General features: G+C 38.6%; 1 protein-coding gene across 1 annotated transcript in view; it reads right to left on the bottom strand.

Annotated features, from left to right (window-relative positions):
- Nucleotides 1-16,310, bottom strand: part of MINDY4 (MINDY lysine 48 deubiquitinase 4) — a 77,949-nt gene that overhangs the window by 10,304 nt on the left and 51,335 nt on the right. The window contains exons 14-15 of the mRNA XM_086467056.1: nt 13,008-13,071; nt 11,031-11,192 (exon numbers count right to left, since the gene is read on the bottom strand). Of these exons, the coding sequence (XP_086323182.1) occupies nt 11,031-11,192; nt 13,008-13,071 (226 nt within the window). The remainder of the gene's footprint in view (nt 1-11,030; nt 11,193-13,007; nt 13,072-16,310) is intronic.

The raw sequence follows: 16,310 nt of genomic DNA, 5'->3' as shown, positions 1-16,310 counted from the left end.
TTTTTGTACTCAAGATCCTTTAAACTAGAACATTCAAGAGCTTTAAACTACAATTTCTGGGGGAAGGGGATACCAACAGGATCGCAGTATGTAAGCCAAGGGTTGGCATGGCATTACCTGAGGGTGGCAAACCTAGTGGGAATATTTACACTGATCCTGGAATCATGGAGGGCTCAGGAGCGTGCTTGAAATGCTTGTACACCAACGCACATAGTATGAGAAACAAACAGGATGAACTGGAAGCATTGGTCAGCTCCCAGAGCTACAATACCATTGGTACTAGTGAGACTTGGTGGAATGAGTCCCATGATTGGAGTGCTGGGATGGAGGGCTACAGGCTGTTCAGGAGGGATGGGCAGGGCAGGCGAGGTGGAGGTGTCACACTACACATAAGGGAGAGGTTTGATGGGATGAAATTTAACAAGTCAAAATGCTGGGCCCCGCCCTTTAGGAAGGGTGTGAAGGTCCTTGCATGCATCCAGAGGAGGGCAACAAAGCTGCTGAAAGGGCTGGAAGGGGTGTGCTCTGAGGAGCGGCTGAAGGCTTTGGGTTTGTCTGGTACAGAAAAGGAGGCTGAGGGGCGACCTCGTTGTTCTCTGCAGCTTCCTGAGGAGGGGAAGTGGCGAGGGAGGTGCTGAGCTCTTCTCCCTGGGATCCAGCGATGGGAGGCATGGGAGTGGTTCAAAGCTGCACCAGGGGAGGCTCAGACTGGACATTAGGAAGCATTTCCTCAGTGAGAGGGTGGTCAGCCACTGGAACGGGCTTCCTAGAGAGGTGGTCGATGCCCCAAGGCTGTCAGGGTTTAAGAGGCATTTGGACACTGCCCTTAACAACATGCTTTAGCCTTTGGTCAGCCCTGAATTGGTCAGGCAGTTGGACCAGCTGACTGTTGTAGGTCCCTTCCAACTGAAACAGTCTATTCCATTCTACTGATTTTAAGTATTAGTCTTAAATCTACCAGCTATTTAAAATGTTGCCTACTACACAAATTCTTTGGATTTGAGTAATTGCTTTTATCTATATATGTATACATTTACCAGTTTAATAATTTTTTTCTGCTGCTTCACCCCACAGTCTTTAAAGTTCAAGTCCAGCAAAGGACTGAGACTAGTTTTATGTATATTTAGGCTCATGTCTATTACTTCTCAAGGAATTTTTCTTTTAAGGCAGACATATATATGCTTTAATACCTGGGGAAGTGTATCTATGATTTTGAAACTTAACATATGCTGATATAAAATGAGTCATGGAAGTTTCCTGCATCCCCTGAGGTCAGTGAATATTGCAGTATTTTTTTCACCTCACAATAATGTGTTCTGAGACAGATACCATCCTCCTATCACACGATGCTGCTTTAAAGCTGCAGTATCAGTTAATGATATTAGCCCTTTCAGTAGTAAATATTAGAGCAAAAATAGTGATTAGACCGCTTAATGTAGCAAAGAAATCTGATTACTTCCACCTAGGATTTTAATATTCAGGTACCACAGATATTTCTTATTAGCTATATTCCTGTCATTGAAAGCTGTATTCTAAGTTCAAACTAATATTGTTTTTTTCCCCATTGAACTGTTGGGTTCTGTATCTTTGATAACTCACTCTGGGAAACTAAAAACCAAAATAAAACTTTTTTGCTTTCAGTGGAATGTTTCTGACTACAGCTCTGCCTATTATTCTTACAGCAGGCAGAATCACTACTGTGCAGGACACTGTGTATTACCATGTTTATTTTATCCCCAGTTTCATGTATCCTTTGCTAAACAGATGTTGCAGATTGGTATGCTACCAATCTGCAAAACAAGGAGTGGCAGCCAAGTGTGCAAATATATGTGTATAGACAAATAAGACCAGTTTCTGTCTCTGTAACATAGACACATGGAGCAAAGAATCTGCTAGTTTAGAGGCTCAGGTAGTTTTGACGAGGTTTGCATAGTAATATGGTAAGAGATATAATCTACAGAAATCATCTCTGCCTACTGCTACCTTCACCATTATGGGATTTAAATCATGCTTCAGCATATGCAATGGGTGCTAGTGGAAACTGGAAGACTTTTAACCGAAAAAAATCTTATACATGTTTTCTAGATATAGATTCACGCATACAGCTTCTACAGTACAGCCCTCAGTTCTTCACCTTGGGCACACAGCTGCACATCTCATCCAATATACTGCTAAAAGGTAGAAGCCAACATACATGCTGTTCTAATTAAAAATCCTAAGTGATAAGGAGTGTGTGGGTTTTTTTATTATTGAGATTTAAAATTTATATCTGAAGTGTTATATGAGTACAAAATCAATTCACTTCCCCAATGAGAATTTCTTCTGATGTTAGATAACAAGTCTCTAGCTAATTAAGTAACGGGTCCCTGACTCATTACTTTGCCAGTATCTATTTAAAACAGCCTTTTATACAACAGTTTTGCTTTTTATGTAAATTCTTGGCTTAAAAGTAAAGAAATTTTTTTACAAGCTTACAAAAATACTCGTAACAGGAGTTATCAAGAAGGGAAATACGCACATGCAACAAAAGACGGCAAATTAGAGGGATAAGGATGAAAAGATTCAGTTTCACAAATATGTGCATCTTAATATGCAGATAAATCAAAGCCAAAAAGAAATAGCCAGACTTCTCCTAAAAAATGTGTTCTTCCTACACATGTCTGCTAAACTAACTTCCAAGCTTCATCAAAAAACATTTGACAAAACAAGATCAGAGAGATACAGAACTGTTTCAAAGCACACATCCACTCCAGTTCTTACTCCCATGAACAGTCCTATTGAAGTCAGGACAAATTGTTCAGATGAGTAAGGTCTGTCGGAACATTTCTGGAATATGTACAGTTTTCAATTACAATCCTTGCAGAAGGTGGTGAGGGCATGAACTTTAAGACAATAAGAGAGCATTAAAACATTGCAGGTCAAATCCTCCTCTCCCATGAAAAGGGAGAAGTCTTCATTTCAGTTGCATCAGTTATACTAGTTGAGGATTCGCTGCTGCCCTTAACATCAAGTTGCGTTCCAGCTGTTGGCTTGTCACTGCAGGTTTACTTCTCCCCAAAACCATTGGCCACTCTGTCCCACTATCATCACCTTCCAGGGGCTTCTGGCTTTCCAGATACCTCAGGTTACCCCTACACTCCAGGTTTAAGGTCAAGCAGGATGGAATATTTTTTTTCTATAATGCTAAAATTTCTTCCTCTCCCCGAACACACTACTTTGTCTAGACTACCTATAAAGAACTTCCCTCTCCCATAGCATTCCCCAAAACATGTCTAGATTTTTTCTACAAAATATAATATGGAACCATGCTACTGTTTGTCAGGACAATCCTCGTTGTGAGGATTCTTTTGCCCACATCTTCAAGTATCGGTTGTTGAGTGGACTAAAAGTATGCCCTTATTTAACTGGTCCAGATGGTGAGTGGCAAACGCTTCTTCAATTGCCTGGCCAGGCCGGTTGGTGATAGTGATCCTGGAATATAACAGGACCTTGAAGCAGGAAAAACAAGCATGAACACCCAGTGCTCTGAGTCCTCAGGAAACCCTTTAAACTCAGTCAGAGTGTGTGTCATCCAACAAGTTCTTGACAGAGAATGGGACCCTTCTTTCCAGCTGTTGTGTGCTGCCCTATGAGCGTAATGCTGGCTCTGACTTCCAAAGGTAAATCAGGAATATGTGACTTGAACCTAATTTATTAAATATTATTTTTTTTAAGGGCTCTATGGCTGTATTTCTACTTTGCAGAACCGTTTTTGCTGCTTGCAGTATCATAATCCACTAAACAGTAATAACGCATTACTATTCAAATACTTGTTTTCAAACATGCTTTTTAATCTTCAGGTAAAAAAAAAAGTAAGGGGAGGGGGGAATGAATTAGGTGTCTTTTCATGCTGCATGGAGTCTTCCAATGGAGACTTCACCAACCCTAACCTTCTCCCTTACAGACCCCTTAGGAAGGCTCATAAATTTCAGGGACACAGTTCTCATCTTTGGAAAATGTCAACCTTTCAAAAGTGAGCACCTTCAAAGGGCTCGTTTTCATCACTATGGGTGGTCTTTTTCCGCATCTGACATTGATGCGTATTCACACAACGGTGAAATTACATCTACTGACAAGTATTTATTACTGGAGAATCATTCCAATATATTTGCCAGAATGAGTGTATGGTACTTCACCACACGGATTTTATTTGCACACTGAAGCTATCTTCTGTCATGTTTATACCAAACAAAACCAAACAAGAAATTTAACTTAGATTCTATGTTTCTTATACACCATTACACAATTTATTTTGAAGAGAAACAAACATTAGGTTATTACTCCTATGCTGTAGCCATGATTCAAAGAAGAAAAGATGATATCAAAATGAAGAGGGATCACTGGACATGCTAATGTGATGGCATTTTTCTCCAGGAGTTTTATTATCACTAAATATAATTTCACTTCCTTCCTTGTTGGGCTTTTTTTTTTAATTAATTAAAATTATATTCAGTTATTTCTTGCTGTATGTTTGCCCAAACACAACTGTTAGAGATGCTTATTTTCCAACACAACCATACTGTGCAGTACTGAGACCCATGTGATTCCACAAAGGTCTGGGTTCTGTCAAACTGAGTAATTGCTAGTTGTACTGAATCCAACAGGATGGACAGACAAAAGGATAATTAAATTAAGCTTTCACAGTTACAGGCCACAGCCTATTGTTTGTTTTGTCAACGTTTTTTTCCCCGCAATTGCAATGACCTCTACTGAATTGATATTAAACAATGTTCTAACAGTGTTAAGACTGAAGTGTCAGTGGTGTGAAAACAGATACCCTTGCAATAGCTCCTGGGTGATCAAGAACACCACTGATGCAGTTCACCTATTCCACCAGCACTATTAAAACACCAGGTCAGCCACATTACTGTTGTATTTGCATATAGCTAAGGGACACTGTTAGGGTAAAGCTATTGCCATTGATTCGTACTTGAATTCAATCAGATTAGGAAAAATAAAATCAATGTTCACAAGATCTGACATTCAGAGTATGCATAATTTAATGACTATGGCAGGTTAGGCAGAAACTGAGTCTTTAGCCAGATATTTATAAATTGTAGTAGAAAACACCACTGCTACGTAGAAGCCCTAGATAATTTCTCTGCAGCTTTGAATCCTTTTTGTTGCAGAAAAGCAAATCTTTCTGATAATGAATTTGGGGAGAAAAGGGCGACATTAAGGAAGAAGAATAAAAAGCAATATGTGTTCAATCCCAGGACTACCAAAACAAAGAAAAGACTCCTGGAAAGCACTGGCTTTTGACTAAAGTTCTCTTACGCTGCCACAACATAAAAGAAGATAGCAGTTGTGGCAAGGCAAACAGACATCAGGGTACCAGGTAGCCTCAGGATCTTTTCTTTATACTTGTCCCAGTCTGCTGCTTTTGCAGTATGTCCCGTCAAGTGAAAACATGTTGAGGGAGATTCAGACCCCCACTCAGACGTCAGCACTTTGCCATTCCATCAATACACATGAAGGAGTTTATAACTCATTTCAGTAAGTTACTTCACTGCCATGACAAAGATAGGTCAAGATGAAGTCCACTTAATTCTTCAGCATCTATTTCTAGGTCCTCTAACTTAGGTTGGCCCCTAGGCTTTGGCTGTCTGTGAAATGAAACAAGGAAAAGATGGGTATTTTCAGAAATTTAGACCCCTCTGTTTATCAGTCATAAAGGGAGCTGGCTGGATTCCTACTTGAAGCATTTTCAGCCTATAAAGGACCTAAAGTTGGATGGCATAAATCCAGATCCAAATGTAGGTATTTATAATCTAGAGAGACATGTGGAAAATATTTCATTTATTTTCTGTTTTGTCTGTTTGCAAAACATGTGGGGTTTGTTATTCTTATTGTCTTAAATGAAAACTCTGCAATTCTATTTTATTTGGAAGGACATTGACAAGAAATCAATGCCAATATCCCAGCAACAGTGATTGGCCTCTGGGGAAATAACTGTCCATGGATAAGTAGGAGGACAATAGGGCTTCATTAAAGAAAATTTCAGTTCCAGACTAGAAAGGGAGATGTAAAAACAAGGAATGAAGAACAGACTTTTGAAATGGCCAATGCTTTGTCAGCCTTGTTTCAGTCAAACTTGTACGTATCACATGTTTTCGCCCACAGTGGCACTCACAAATGTCTTACATAAATAGCAGCATCCCTTGCTGAATGCATCTACACAGCACAGTATCTACCGCATGCCCATTACTGAAAAATAAGCGGAAAATTAAAACCAACCATCCATTTCCATTTTGCACATGCATATTTTTGTTGTTGTTTTCTTAAACAAGATGGCTAAAACCCTCTTTTTAAACCTCCCCCTCCACAACCCCACCAATGACCTGGCTTGAATCCATCTGACTGAGAAAGGCGTCTGTTTAGCAGACGTATTTCCCAGCGAAGAAGGTTATAGGAAGGACGTTTCACTGGGCAAATAAACAGGTGAGGTGCCAGAAGACAGAGCATGTGTGCTGAATTTAATAATTCAAGCAGGTCTTGTTATAGCACAGAGTGTGCTGGTTTCATCAAAAGGACCAAAGATAATATTTCCCATCTGTGGAATTTTAATGAATAAATGCTGCTTATTTATGTTTCTCTCTCTTTTCAAAAAGAAATAGGAAAAATGAGCATAACTTTTTTTGTCAATGCCACATTCTCTCTTCTTTTTCAGATATGCAAAAACTAAAAAGCATCCGTCTCTTGAGGTGCTGACAGCTCAGGCAGAGACTTGGACGTTGTCAAGAACCAGAGTAGAGTGAGTTCGGGAGGTCAGGTGATAGTAGGTTTAACTACTATAGCAGGACCAGTTAAAAGCAGCAGAGAATCAGCAAAGACAGAAGAATCTGAGTCAAGGTTCAAAAGAAACAAGTAACCTTGAATACTTCCATTACTTCATGCACAACAGCACATACCTAAAGTGGTTTCAAAAAGCACTTCAGAAGGATGGCCAAATTCATCAGCCAGTATCATACTAACTTTAGAACCAGAGATTCAGAAGATCTATACTCTCTTCCCAGTTCAGCCATTAGCCTACTGGATGACTTATTGGGATAAGCACTTTGAATTTTGTTTGTCTGTTTTCCCCCCTGTAAAACAGTAATGATCCTTGCCTCTTTTGTAAAGCACAGATCTATTCAGAGGAAATGACACATAAAATGCTAGATATTATTATTATTATTGTTGTTGGTTTTGTTGTTGTTATTTTTATCATTATTAATAATTATACTGATAATACTGATAAAAATGACAATAGTAGTATCTTTGAAATTTTTCAGATGGGAATGCAGATTATTTTTCCCTTTCGCTGGTGTTAGTCTCTTCAACAATCTGGTATAAATATGAGGAGCATCTGTTTCCATCTGTTTCTACTTTTAACGTCACAGTAAGTTTTGAAAAGAGCATTTCATCATTCAAAGTTTTTTCACCTGCAATTTTGATGCGGCATTTAGGCCAAAGGCTCTGACCCAAATGAAGGGACTTTCTCACTCATGACTGCCCTGCCCACTTTTGTGCCTCAGCCCTTTCTCTGAGGTCTTGTCCCTGCTGCAGAAACAACTCCGCTTCCCCGAGACTCCTGCTAAACGGCGGCATGCTGCAGCCCAGCAAACAGAGTAGAACCTGCACCAGTTTTATGTGGATCGACCAGATTTTGGAAATGTTTCTAGTGCTTTAAGAGGTCTAAAGAAATACCAGGAAACCTAAAATCTGAATTTAGGCTTCTTAGTTAAATGTGTAAGACGAGACAGAATTAATATAACTTAAATACAGGCTGAGCACAAAGCAAAGAAATCCACAGGTGTGTAACTTGCCAACTGAAAAGTAACAGAATTGTACTTTTAGCTTTTTCAGATTAAAATACAGAATCTTTCTATGAAACTAAATGTTTGCATATGAAATAGATTGAATGAATCCATCTGTCATTGTGAAACAGTTTCCAACAAGCAATTACATTACAAAAAATATACTGAGTATGGTGATATGTTAAGGACTAAGAGTGATGAGTAGACATTAACAATTCCAGGCAAATTACATGAAGCACACATTTTTCTAATCAGCAAAGATAACCCATTCGGCATGATCCACTGAAAGAGATTAGTGGATCAGCAATAGAGGGATTCTCCAGGCAGTCACTGGAGAATGATCATTTTGTTTTGATTTGCTACTGTTGAAGTTTGACAGAAGGATTAATTCAGTTCTCATGCCTTCATGATACTTTCAACTCAGAAGACTTGCCAAGGGAATTGTGGATTATACACAAATACTCCATATATTAGACAAGGGAGATAAAATGGTACAGAAATCTTTCTCCATGTGGATTTACTCCATCTAGCCTGGAATCTGGCGTATCGCTTCCTCATTGTGTTGGTAAGTTGGAAGAAGTCTAGAGTAGAGCAATAAAAAAAAAGCTTTGGACAGGATGTACTGACAAAAAAGGGAGGAACTATTATATATGATTGCAAATGTCTAGCGGATGGGGATGAATTGTTTAGGGGGCAGGCTGGATTAGAAGTGGGAATGATAATCAGAGGAAACTAAGTAAATGAACAGTCAGATTTAATAGCATACCCAGCGCACAAGCTGTGTAGTAGATATTATAATCCCCACATTCACAGGTACCTGCAAATCTGTATTTGCACTTCCTCATATTTTAGAGACGTGTGAGAAAAAAAGGTAAGATTACAGTTATATGCACTACAATCAATTAATAAATGGCCATCTGAACGAAAAGGAAGAACATGGATACAGATTTTTAAAAGAAAGCCTACGATATAACAGGACATAAAAATATCCTGAATTATCCCCTGAGAGACTGGCTGGATATGACCTAAAGGGCGTTTTCCAACTCTTAACATCTATGATTCACCATATATCACGCTCAGGATTTTCTTACTCCTGGAAACAAAAAAAACACCAACCAAAAATGACAGTCCTTTTCCATTACTGGTTTCAGTTACCAACCTCATAGCCACAATGTAATTGAATGCTGAATCCACTTACTGAAACACTGAGAGGAAGAAAAGAGTCAATTTGAAAGACTCACAGGCAAATGCTATTTCCATTCCGCTACTGCAGACTATCAGTGACATTTGTATTTTCAAAATTGTTCTAAACTTATGTCTTTGTGACAGAAAGCAGAATCTGGCCCCTCATACTGAAGCCACAGTGGAGACTCCCCAGACTTGAGGCCAACATCCACCAGAATCTGGTTTTTGTCCTAGTCCTAAGGCAGGGATTGCAGCATACACTGAGGCATACGAAGCAAAAGGTGGAGCAGGCACAGATGTTCTCAATAAGAAGCAAGACAATTTGCATCAGATGCCTAACTAGTGCAAACTGCAGAAAAAAAGGAAACTACGTCTACTGGAGTTTCTGTAACTGATTAAGATGCACTGGCTTGGAAAACAGATCACTGCTTATGAGTCCAGCTCCCATGCAAGTGCACAGTCGTAGAAGAAACAGATCCTCTCCAACGTATAATTTGCAGAATAAGTGGAAGACAGTGTCTGATTCTCTGGGTAACTTTTTATTTTATTTTTAGAGGGTAGATGGGAAAGAAATAGCTCTTACCTGCACTGACCTCACTTACCATTTTGCTACGTAGAAGTCATTTTCCTCACTAGAGAATGGAAAAAGTGCTAGAGAAGTGTATAACCATTTTTTGAGGTTTTAAATGCTACATTGTTTACAGAAAAGGACAAGGAGCTTGAATTAGACACAAGCTAATTTATTTTTAGTCCACTTTGTTCTGAATTAATCCGATTTGGATACACCGATATTCTGTCTTGACTGAATTTATGCCTTATTATAATCTTGTGAATAATGTAAAGGGATGCATTAATCAAAAATAACAAAAAATCATAATTTCACAGTAGTAGGAAAATGTAACTGACTTTAGCCATATGGGAAACAGCTAAAATTAAGCTTTGTTTTCAGTCACACATTTATGTTAAATCGGTACAAACAAATTCTTTACTAATCACTATCAAATTTTTATACAGGCACTGACTAAAAATGCAGATGGGACCATTACAATTATCTAATCTAGCTTGTAACACACGCAAGAGAACTTCAAATAATATCCTTGCATCAAAGGCTAGATTGTCTGTTTAAGACAGAACACGTCTTTAGGAAAGATGTCTGTCTTGACAAGCATTTCTGGTGATGGAGAAGCAATGAATTACTTATACAATTTTTTCCAGAGGTAAATTAACGGCTGTCACTTCTTTGAAATTTTGAATCTATTTCTTAAGTTTCATGATGATTATAATTAAAATACTAATTTCAAAGACACGTTAAAGGGAACACTCCCATTATATTGGCAGCTATTTTAACTGTCTATTATTTTCTTTAGTGCTAATACAGTATGACCACCATTACACCATGGAGCAAAGGATTCAATCAATCTGGCTCCCCATCACATAGGAACTTGTGGAAAACTGAATACTTAGAGTTAGTTTCAGCTCCAGATTCAGTTGCTTATATACACATGACTAAAATATAGGCGTCCACATGTGACCTGGGTGTCTCAACTTCACTACGATCAGTGGAGTTTTAGTGAATATAGTCAGGGGAACTTGTTCAGCTCAGCCTAGAGTACACATTTTAGTCAGCTGAACAGCTTTCAACTCCACAGACTGCACTGAGCAGGTCCTAGTTTATGTAGAGAGCTTTATACAGTAGCCACTTAAATAGAAGTGTGTTAGCCTATAAGTTGACTCCTGCTTCAGGAGATCAGTTAGAAAATCACACAGGCAGGTAAGATTTGAGATGCTGTAGACTACCCAAGTCATTTACCAAGGGCTGGCAGTTGTGACACAGAACCTGCATCTAGAAGGGAGACCATGCTCTGCCTTGGGGTGTCTAAAACAGTACTAGTTGCCTCTGAGTGAGCAACTGAATCAAGCTCACCATTTCTTGGTGGCTGTACTCACCCCAAGCCAACCACAAATTTGTTTCCTTTTTAATTAAAATCAGAAGAATGGAAAGCATACCTGACAAACATCATAGTGCTCGAAGAGAGACAGCAAACCAATATCACTGCGGCTTGTGATACCTTTCAAAATTGTGATATTGCCATTTCCAGAGTCCAGCTCTATCACATTGTTGAAAACATTGGACACAGCTTTGCCAGTCAAAAGCAAGTTCACCAATTCCTGTTTGTGACACGTTTAAAACAAAACAAAACAAAACAAAAAAACAGTAGTTAAACATCTTGTTTCTACCAGACATCACCACAAGATTGATTCAGGATCGATAAAGTTACATGTGTACCAGACCCTTAATTTATGCGCTGGCTCTAAATTAGGGTTAGGATTAGGATTAGGATTGCTTGCAAATTTTTTCCAGATATTTTCAAGAAAGTCTACTTCCAAATCAAAATGAGGAAATATTAGTTTTCAATGTTCACCTTTCCAGAAGCAAACTGCTGACAATCAATTTCCTCTTACATCCAACTCTCAATCTTCTCATATTAGTGTTGGTTTTTGGTTTGTTTTTTTTTTAAATTAAAACATTTTGGTGTCCCTTTTTCTCTACAATGAAAGCTAAAGCATGAATTATACAAATTAAAAGCATGTATGGTACCATCTGATTTTTCTTCATGTGCTTAGGAATGTATTTTGTATGTTGGATAAGATTTTTTTCTCACTGATTATTTCTGGATGAACTTCAGTCTCATTCAGTAAGACATTCACCCATACGGCTTCACATCTAGTCCATATCACAAATATACTCATACTTACTATAGCAGATTGTTGATTATTTCCTCTCCAATTGAACTAGAAGTACGGGTGTGTCAGAGGCTAAATACATGGGGGTGGGGTGCATGTGCGCATCCAAGTGTGTGTAAAGTTCAAGGAACAGAGACACTAGACATTTTGCTCCGCACAAGACCCCACAAGGGCCAGCCAGGATGTAACAGAACGTAACAACATCTAGCTGCAGACTGTGCTACAGTCCAAATTACCATGCCTGAAGACACGAGTTACACTGATATTGCCAGTTTGGACTTGACGTGATTTTAAAAATACTGCACACATTTATAGCCCCATTTTTCTCCTGAAGGACTCCTCAAAGTTTATAGTTTCTTACTGATGTTTTTAGGACATCTAATCCACCAGTGATGTTCCACCACCTTCTTGAGGAATCACTGCGGTAACCTCAGTGTAAAAGTCTTCCAGCAACAGTATGAGAGAAGAACACGAAGCTTGCCTTTTGCAGATAAAATGGCAGCCCATTTAATGGCTGTGGACCATACTCAGACAAAACACCTGCCTATGTCCCAGCTTCAGGGGAATCCAGAAATTTGGGATATACATTCCACCTACGCACCCGAGGCAAAGCATTTCCAACTGAGTGGACACATCTGCAGGCCTAGAACCAGCCAGTGGGAGACATCTGGTACAGGACACCAGCTGGAATTTAGACTACATACAGTTGTGGTCCTAAGTGTCAGACAGCAATTCAGACTGCTTATTTTCAAGCACCACGTGTCTTTTAGACACACCTGTAATAAGTCAGTGTCTCCAGTCTGCAGTACCAGTTAGCTTCAGTCAGCACCAGCTCATTTAGCTGGGCAGTGACCATTTACAGAGGAGCTATACTATTGGACGTGCAACCTTAGTCACCCTTCTGAAACGGCAGGGAGGAAACCCAATTTGCAGTGTCAGTACTATCTCAGCACTAAAATCATCCAAGCAGTTCAAGAGAAGCAGATGAGAGTAGTTATGAGCCCATACGTGCAGAGGTAGGGACACAAGCAGATCAGACAAACAGGCCAAAACGCAGAAGCTCTGAAAGCAAAGACAGTAATATGGCAAAACACATGGAAAAAGAATAAAGGATGAAGGTGCTTGACACTATGGGGAAAAAGGAAAAACATAAGGAACTTGAAATACCATCTCTCCTCAGAGGTCAGATCACTGCTTTGCATGCAGAGGCATACGACATCCCCGAGACCACTCACTTACCTGAGTACAATAGCCATGGCTGCCAATCAATCGGTTTGTAAGTACATCAAAATCATTGCGCACCCTGAAAAGGAGTGGAGAATATTTAAATACAATTGCTTTTTTTTTCATTAGACGTAACATCTAAATCTTGGGGAAAAAATGCCCCAAACTGTTTCCCAACCATAAATATAGCTCTACATCTTGGAATTCTTTCAAGGCTATTTTTTTGTATGGCAAAAAAAAAAAAAAAGTGTATAAATTAACTAAACTTGTGGCAAGCAAAAGTTTGTTAGAGTTAGACTAAAGAAAACAGCTCTATAGGAGAAAAGGAGCCATTGTCACCAGTAGCTAGAACTTTAGAAATCAGAAGTACTGGACCACTTGTCTTATAGAATTACACAATCACAGAATGGCTGACATTGGCAGGAACTTCTGGAGATCACCTGGTCCAAACCCCTGCTCAAGCAGGGCCACCTAGAGCCAGTTGCCCAGCACCGTTTTTGAGTATCTCTAAGGAGGCAGACCCCACAACCTACCTGGGCAACCTATTCTGCTACTCAGATAAGATGTTCTCACAAATGCATGTATTTGTTATTCCTGTCATCGGTACTTGGAATACACCCACAAACTAAAGATGATATAATCTATACATTGTATTATCCACTAAAAGAAGAAGAAAAGAAAAAAAAACAAACCCCAAAAACCTCTAGGTGCACACATTTATAATACCACTCTGTGGTCCCTTCTTCTATTTTACAACATCAAAAAGGAAAGACCACGAAATGGCATTATTAATAATTACGGAGTACTATCTCTCTAAACCAAGTTCCCTCTCCTATTTCTGGAGAAATATTTTTCCTATTCCCTCCCTAACTCCTGGAATTATTGAATTAGTGATTGGTTGATGACCTAAATAATAAAAGTTGTAACTGTGATCATTTTTATCCTGCAGAGATAATGTAATTGCAAACATTATTTTATACAAACATCTGATCTAGTTTTGAGAAAAAACAGTGGGCTATATTCTTGGACAGCTCTGGCAATAAACTCCACAGGTTAATTCTATGGTTCATAAAAAAGCTATTTCCCTTCCCATAAAATATGTCGATCTCAATTGTTTTGGCTACATCCTTACTTTGGTATTGTTACAAAGGTAGAGAGAATGCCTAAATGATCATCAATTAAAACTTAGTTATTCTACATACATCTGGCCTTCTCTCCTTCTTTGACTTGTAAAATCTTCTATGCAGGCAATTATTCATGTTTTCTGGCAATCAGCACACTTATTTAAAAAATTAAAAGATTTCATTTGTGATAAAGTAAGAGTTGAACTGATGTAGAGCTAGCTAAAAATTTCCTTTCGACATTGCTATACATGCTTTGCTACAAAATTGATTTCTTAAGTAAAAAGCTGGGACATTTCCTGCCTTCAAACCAAACTTTACATAATTATTTTCACATGGCATTTCTTTGACTGCCAAAATCAGATTGTAATATATCATTTATAAGTTTTCCAGCCCTAATGATACTTCAAATCATTCAAACGAAGTCATAGCCATTGAATCACAATACTCTTTTTTTTAAATTTATTTTAAAGATAACTTACAAGTTAGTCTCAATCATAACAAAGTGCCATAATAACAGCTCTTGCTCGTGTGAAATCAAAGTAAAGACCATGGAAAGTGTGCCTGTGGTATGGAAAATTCTCTCATGCAACCTTGCAAGGAATGGATGAGGCGATAATAATCTTTGGATTTCGGCCATTTTTTAGTTTAGAAACAGTTTCATCTTGAAAACGCCATAACCTTGTTTGAAATGAGTAGACTATACAATATGCGTCAGTTAGGGACGATGGGACATACGACAAAGACAATAGGAGGAAGTTCTAATTTCATCTGTAGGTACAAACAATATGGGAGTTTAGAGGTGTATCTCAGATTTTCAAGAAGAACATCTGCCTTTCAAATCATCTCTGCTAATGAGGAAACAAACATCGGGCATATATCTACAAGATTTACACCTATTCTAAATGGTTTTAAGAATATTATTCATACCTGCCAAAGGCTTACCACCTTCTGTGCAGGTGTATTTGTTATGTTATAATAAAAGCTGTCAGCTTTTAAGTGCAATTACACTCTGTGTGTTGTAAAAATATCAGATGACAATAACAATATGTTTTGTTTTCTGCTGGGCTGTGAAAACATTCATTGATGACAAGCAAATCTGAAGTATTTGTTCATTTTGGCTATCAGATGTCAAAACAGATGTAATGAATAATTCATTAGTACTAATACTAATTTGTCTCTGCATGGAGTTTGCCATTTCTAATTTTTAAATCACTTCAAAACAGAAAACCCAACTAATTTTAAGCCAGGAGACTTAAGAATCCCGGTCATCATCAGACAATGAGTTAAAGGCTTGATTCTACTGAATCCCTCCTTCTTAATCCACAACTCAATGCTCTGCCTGCTGCTTTGACAGAACCACAGGTAAAAAGACACTATCAAAGAGAACAGTGTTAATGGTAAATATTTATTCCTCATGCTATTTTATCAGTATTTTCCGGTGTCACGGTAGTACATAAGTCTAACTGGAGAGTGAGCTAGGAGTATGACGACTGCTGGCACAGAACGGTGGTGTTCGCCTCACCTGCTAATACTGGGAAGTCTGTGACAAAACCCCTACTCAATCAGAGAGCAAGGCACTGATTTTTAAAATCTTCCGGACAAATATTTAAAATTAAGCATGTGTTCAAATACGCTTAAGCACAAACTTCAGCAGGAATAACTTCCTGAGTCCATACATAATCAAAAAGTTGACAATGAGATCTGCTAAATTTCAGATCACTCTGTAAGATCTCCCAGCTTGATTTTTACTTGTAGTTGCACTGTGTGTAAAGTAATATGGGTTATGTTTGTACTGAAACTGGGGAGGAGTTTGAATTCTCTATGCTAAGGCAGAAGCAGCCTGTTGAGAAAAGAGAAAGCAGCAAATACACTCAGATTAATGTACTTCCTAATGTGCATAAAGTCATAGTGTCAACTTCTGCTGTGTTTCGGTTTTTGCCCTGGGTCCCTTGAATTGCCAAATTCTCCATTCAGCAGTGCTGGAATTGCTTAGTCCAGCTTTTCTGAGATATTGACAAAATGTGCATGTATTTTTATACGTCCAGTGAACCTAAATAACATGGCAACACTCATCTCCACAGAGTTATTAATTTTGTACTGTTCTTTTTAAAAACACTTAGGTGTAAATCTTCCCCCCCGCCCTCATAAAAAATGAGCTGATCAGGGTGAGGCACCTATATACTGGAGCTAACTG

The sequence above is a fragment of the Leptosomus discolor genome, chromosome 6 (genome assembly GCF_034619465.1).
Source record: "Leptosomus discolor isolate bLepDis1 chromosome 6, bLepDis1.hap2, whole genome shotgun sequence".
NCBI classification, from domain to species: Eukaryota; Metazoa; Chordata; class Aves; order Leptosomiformes; family Leptosomidae; genus Leptosomus; species Leptosomus discolor.
This window is presented reverse-complemented; position numbering and strand designations above follow the sequence as displayed.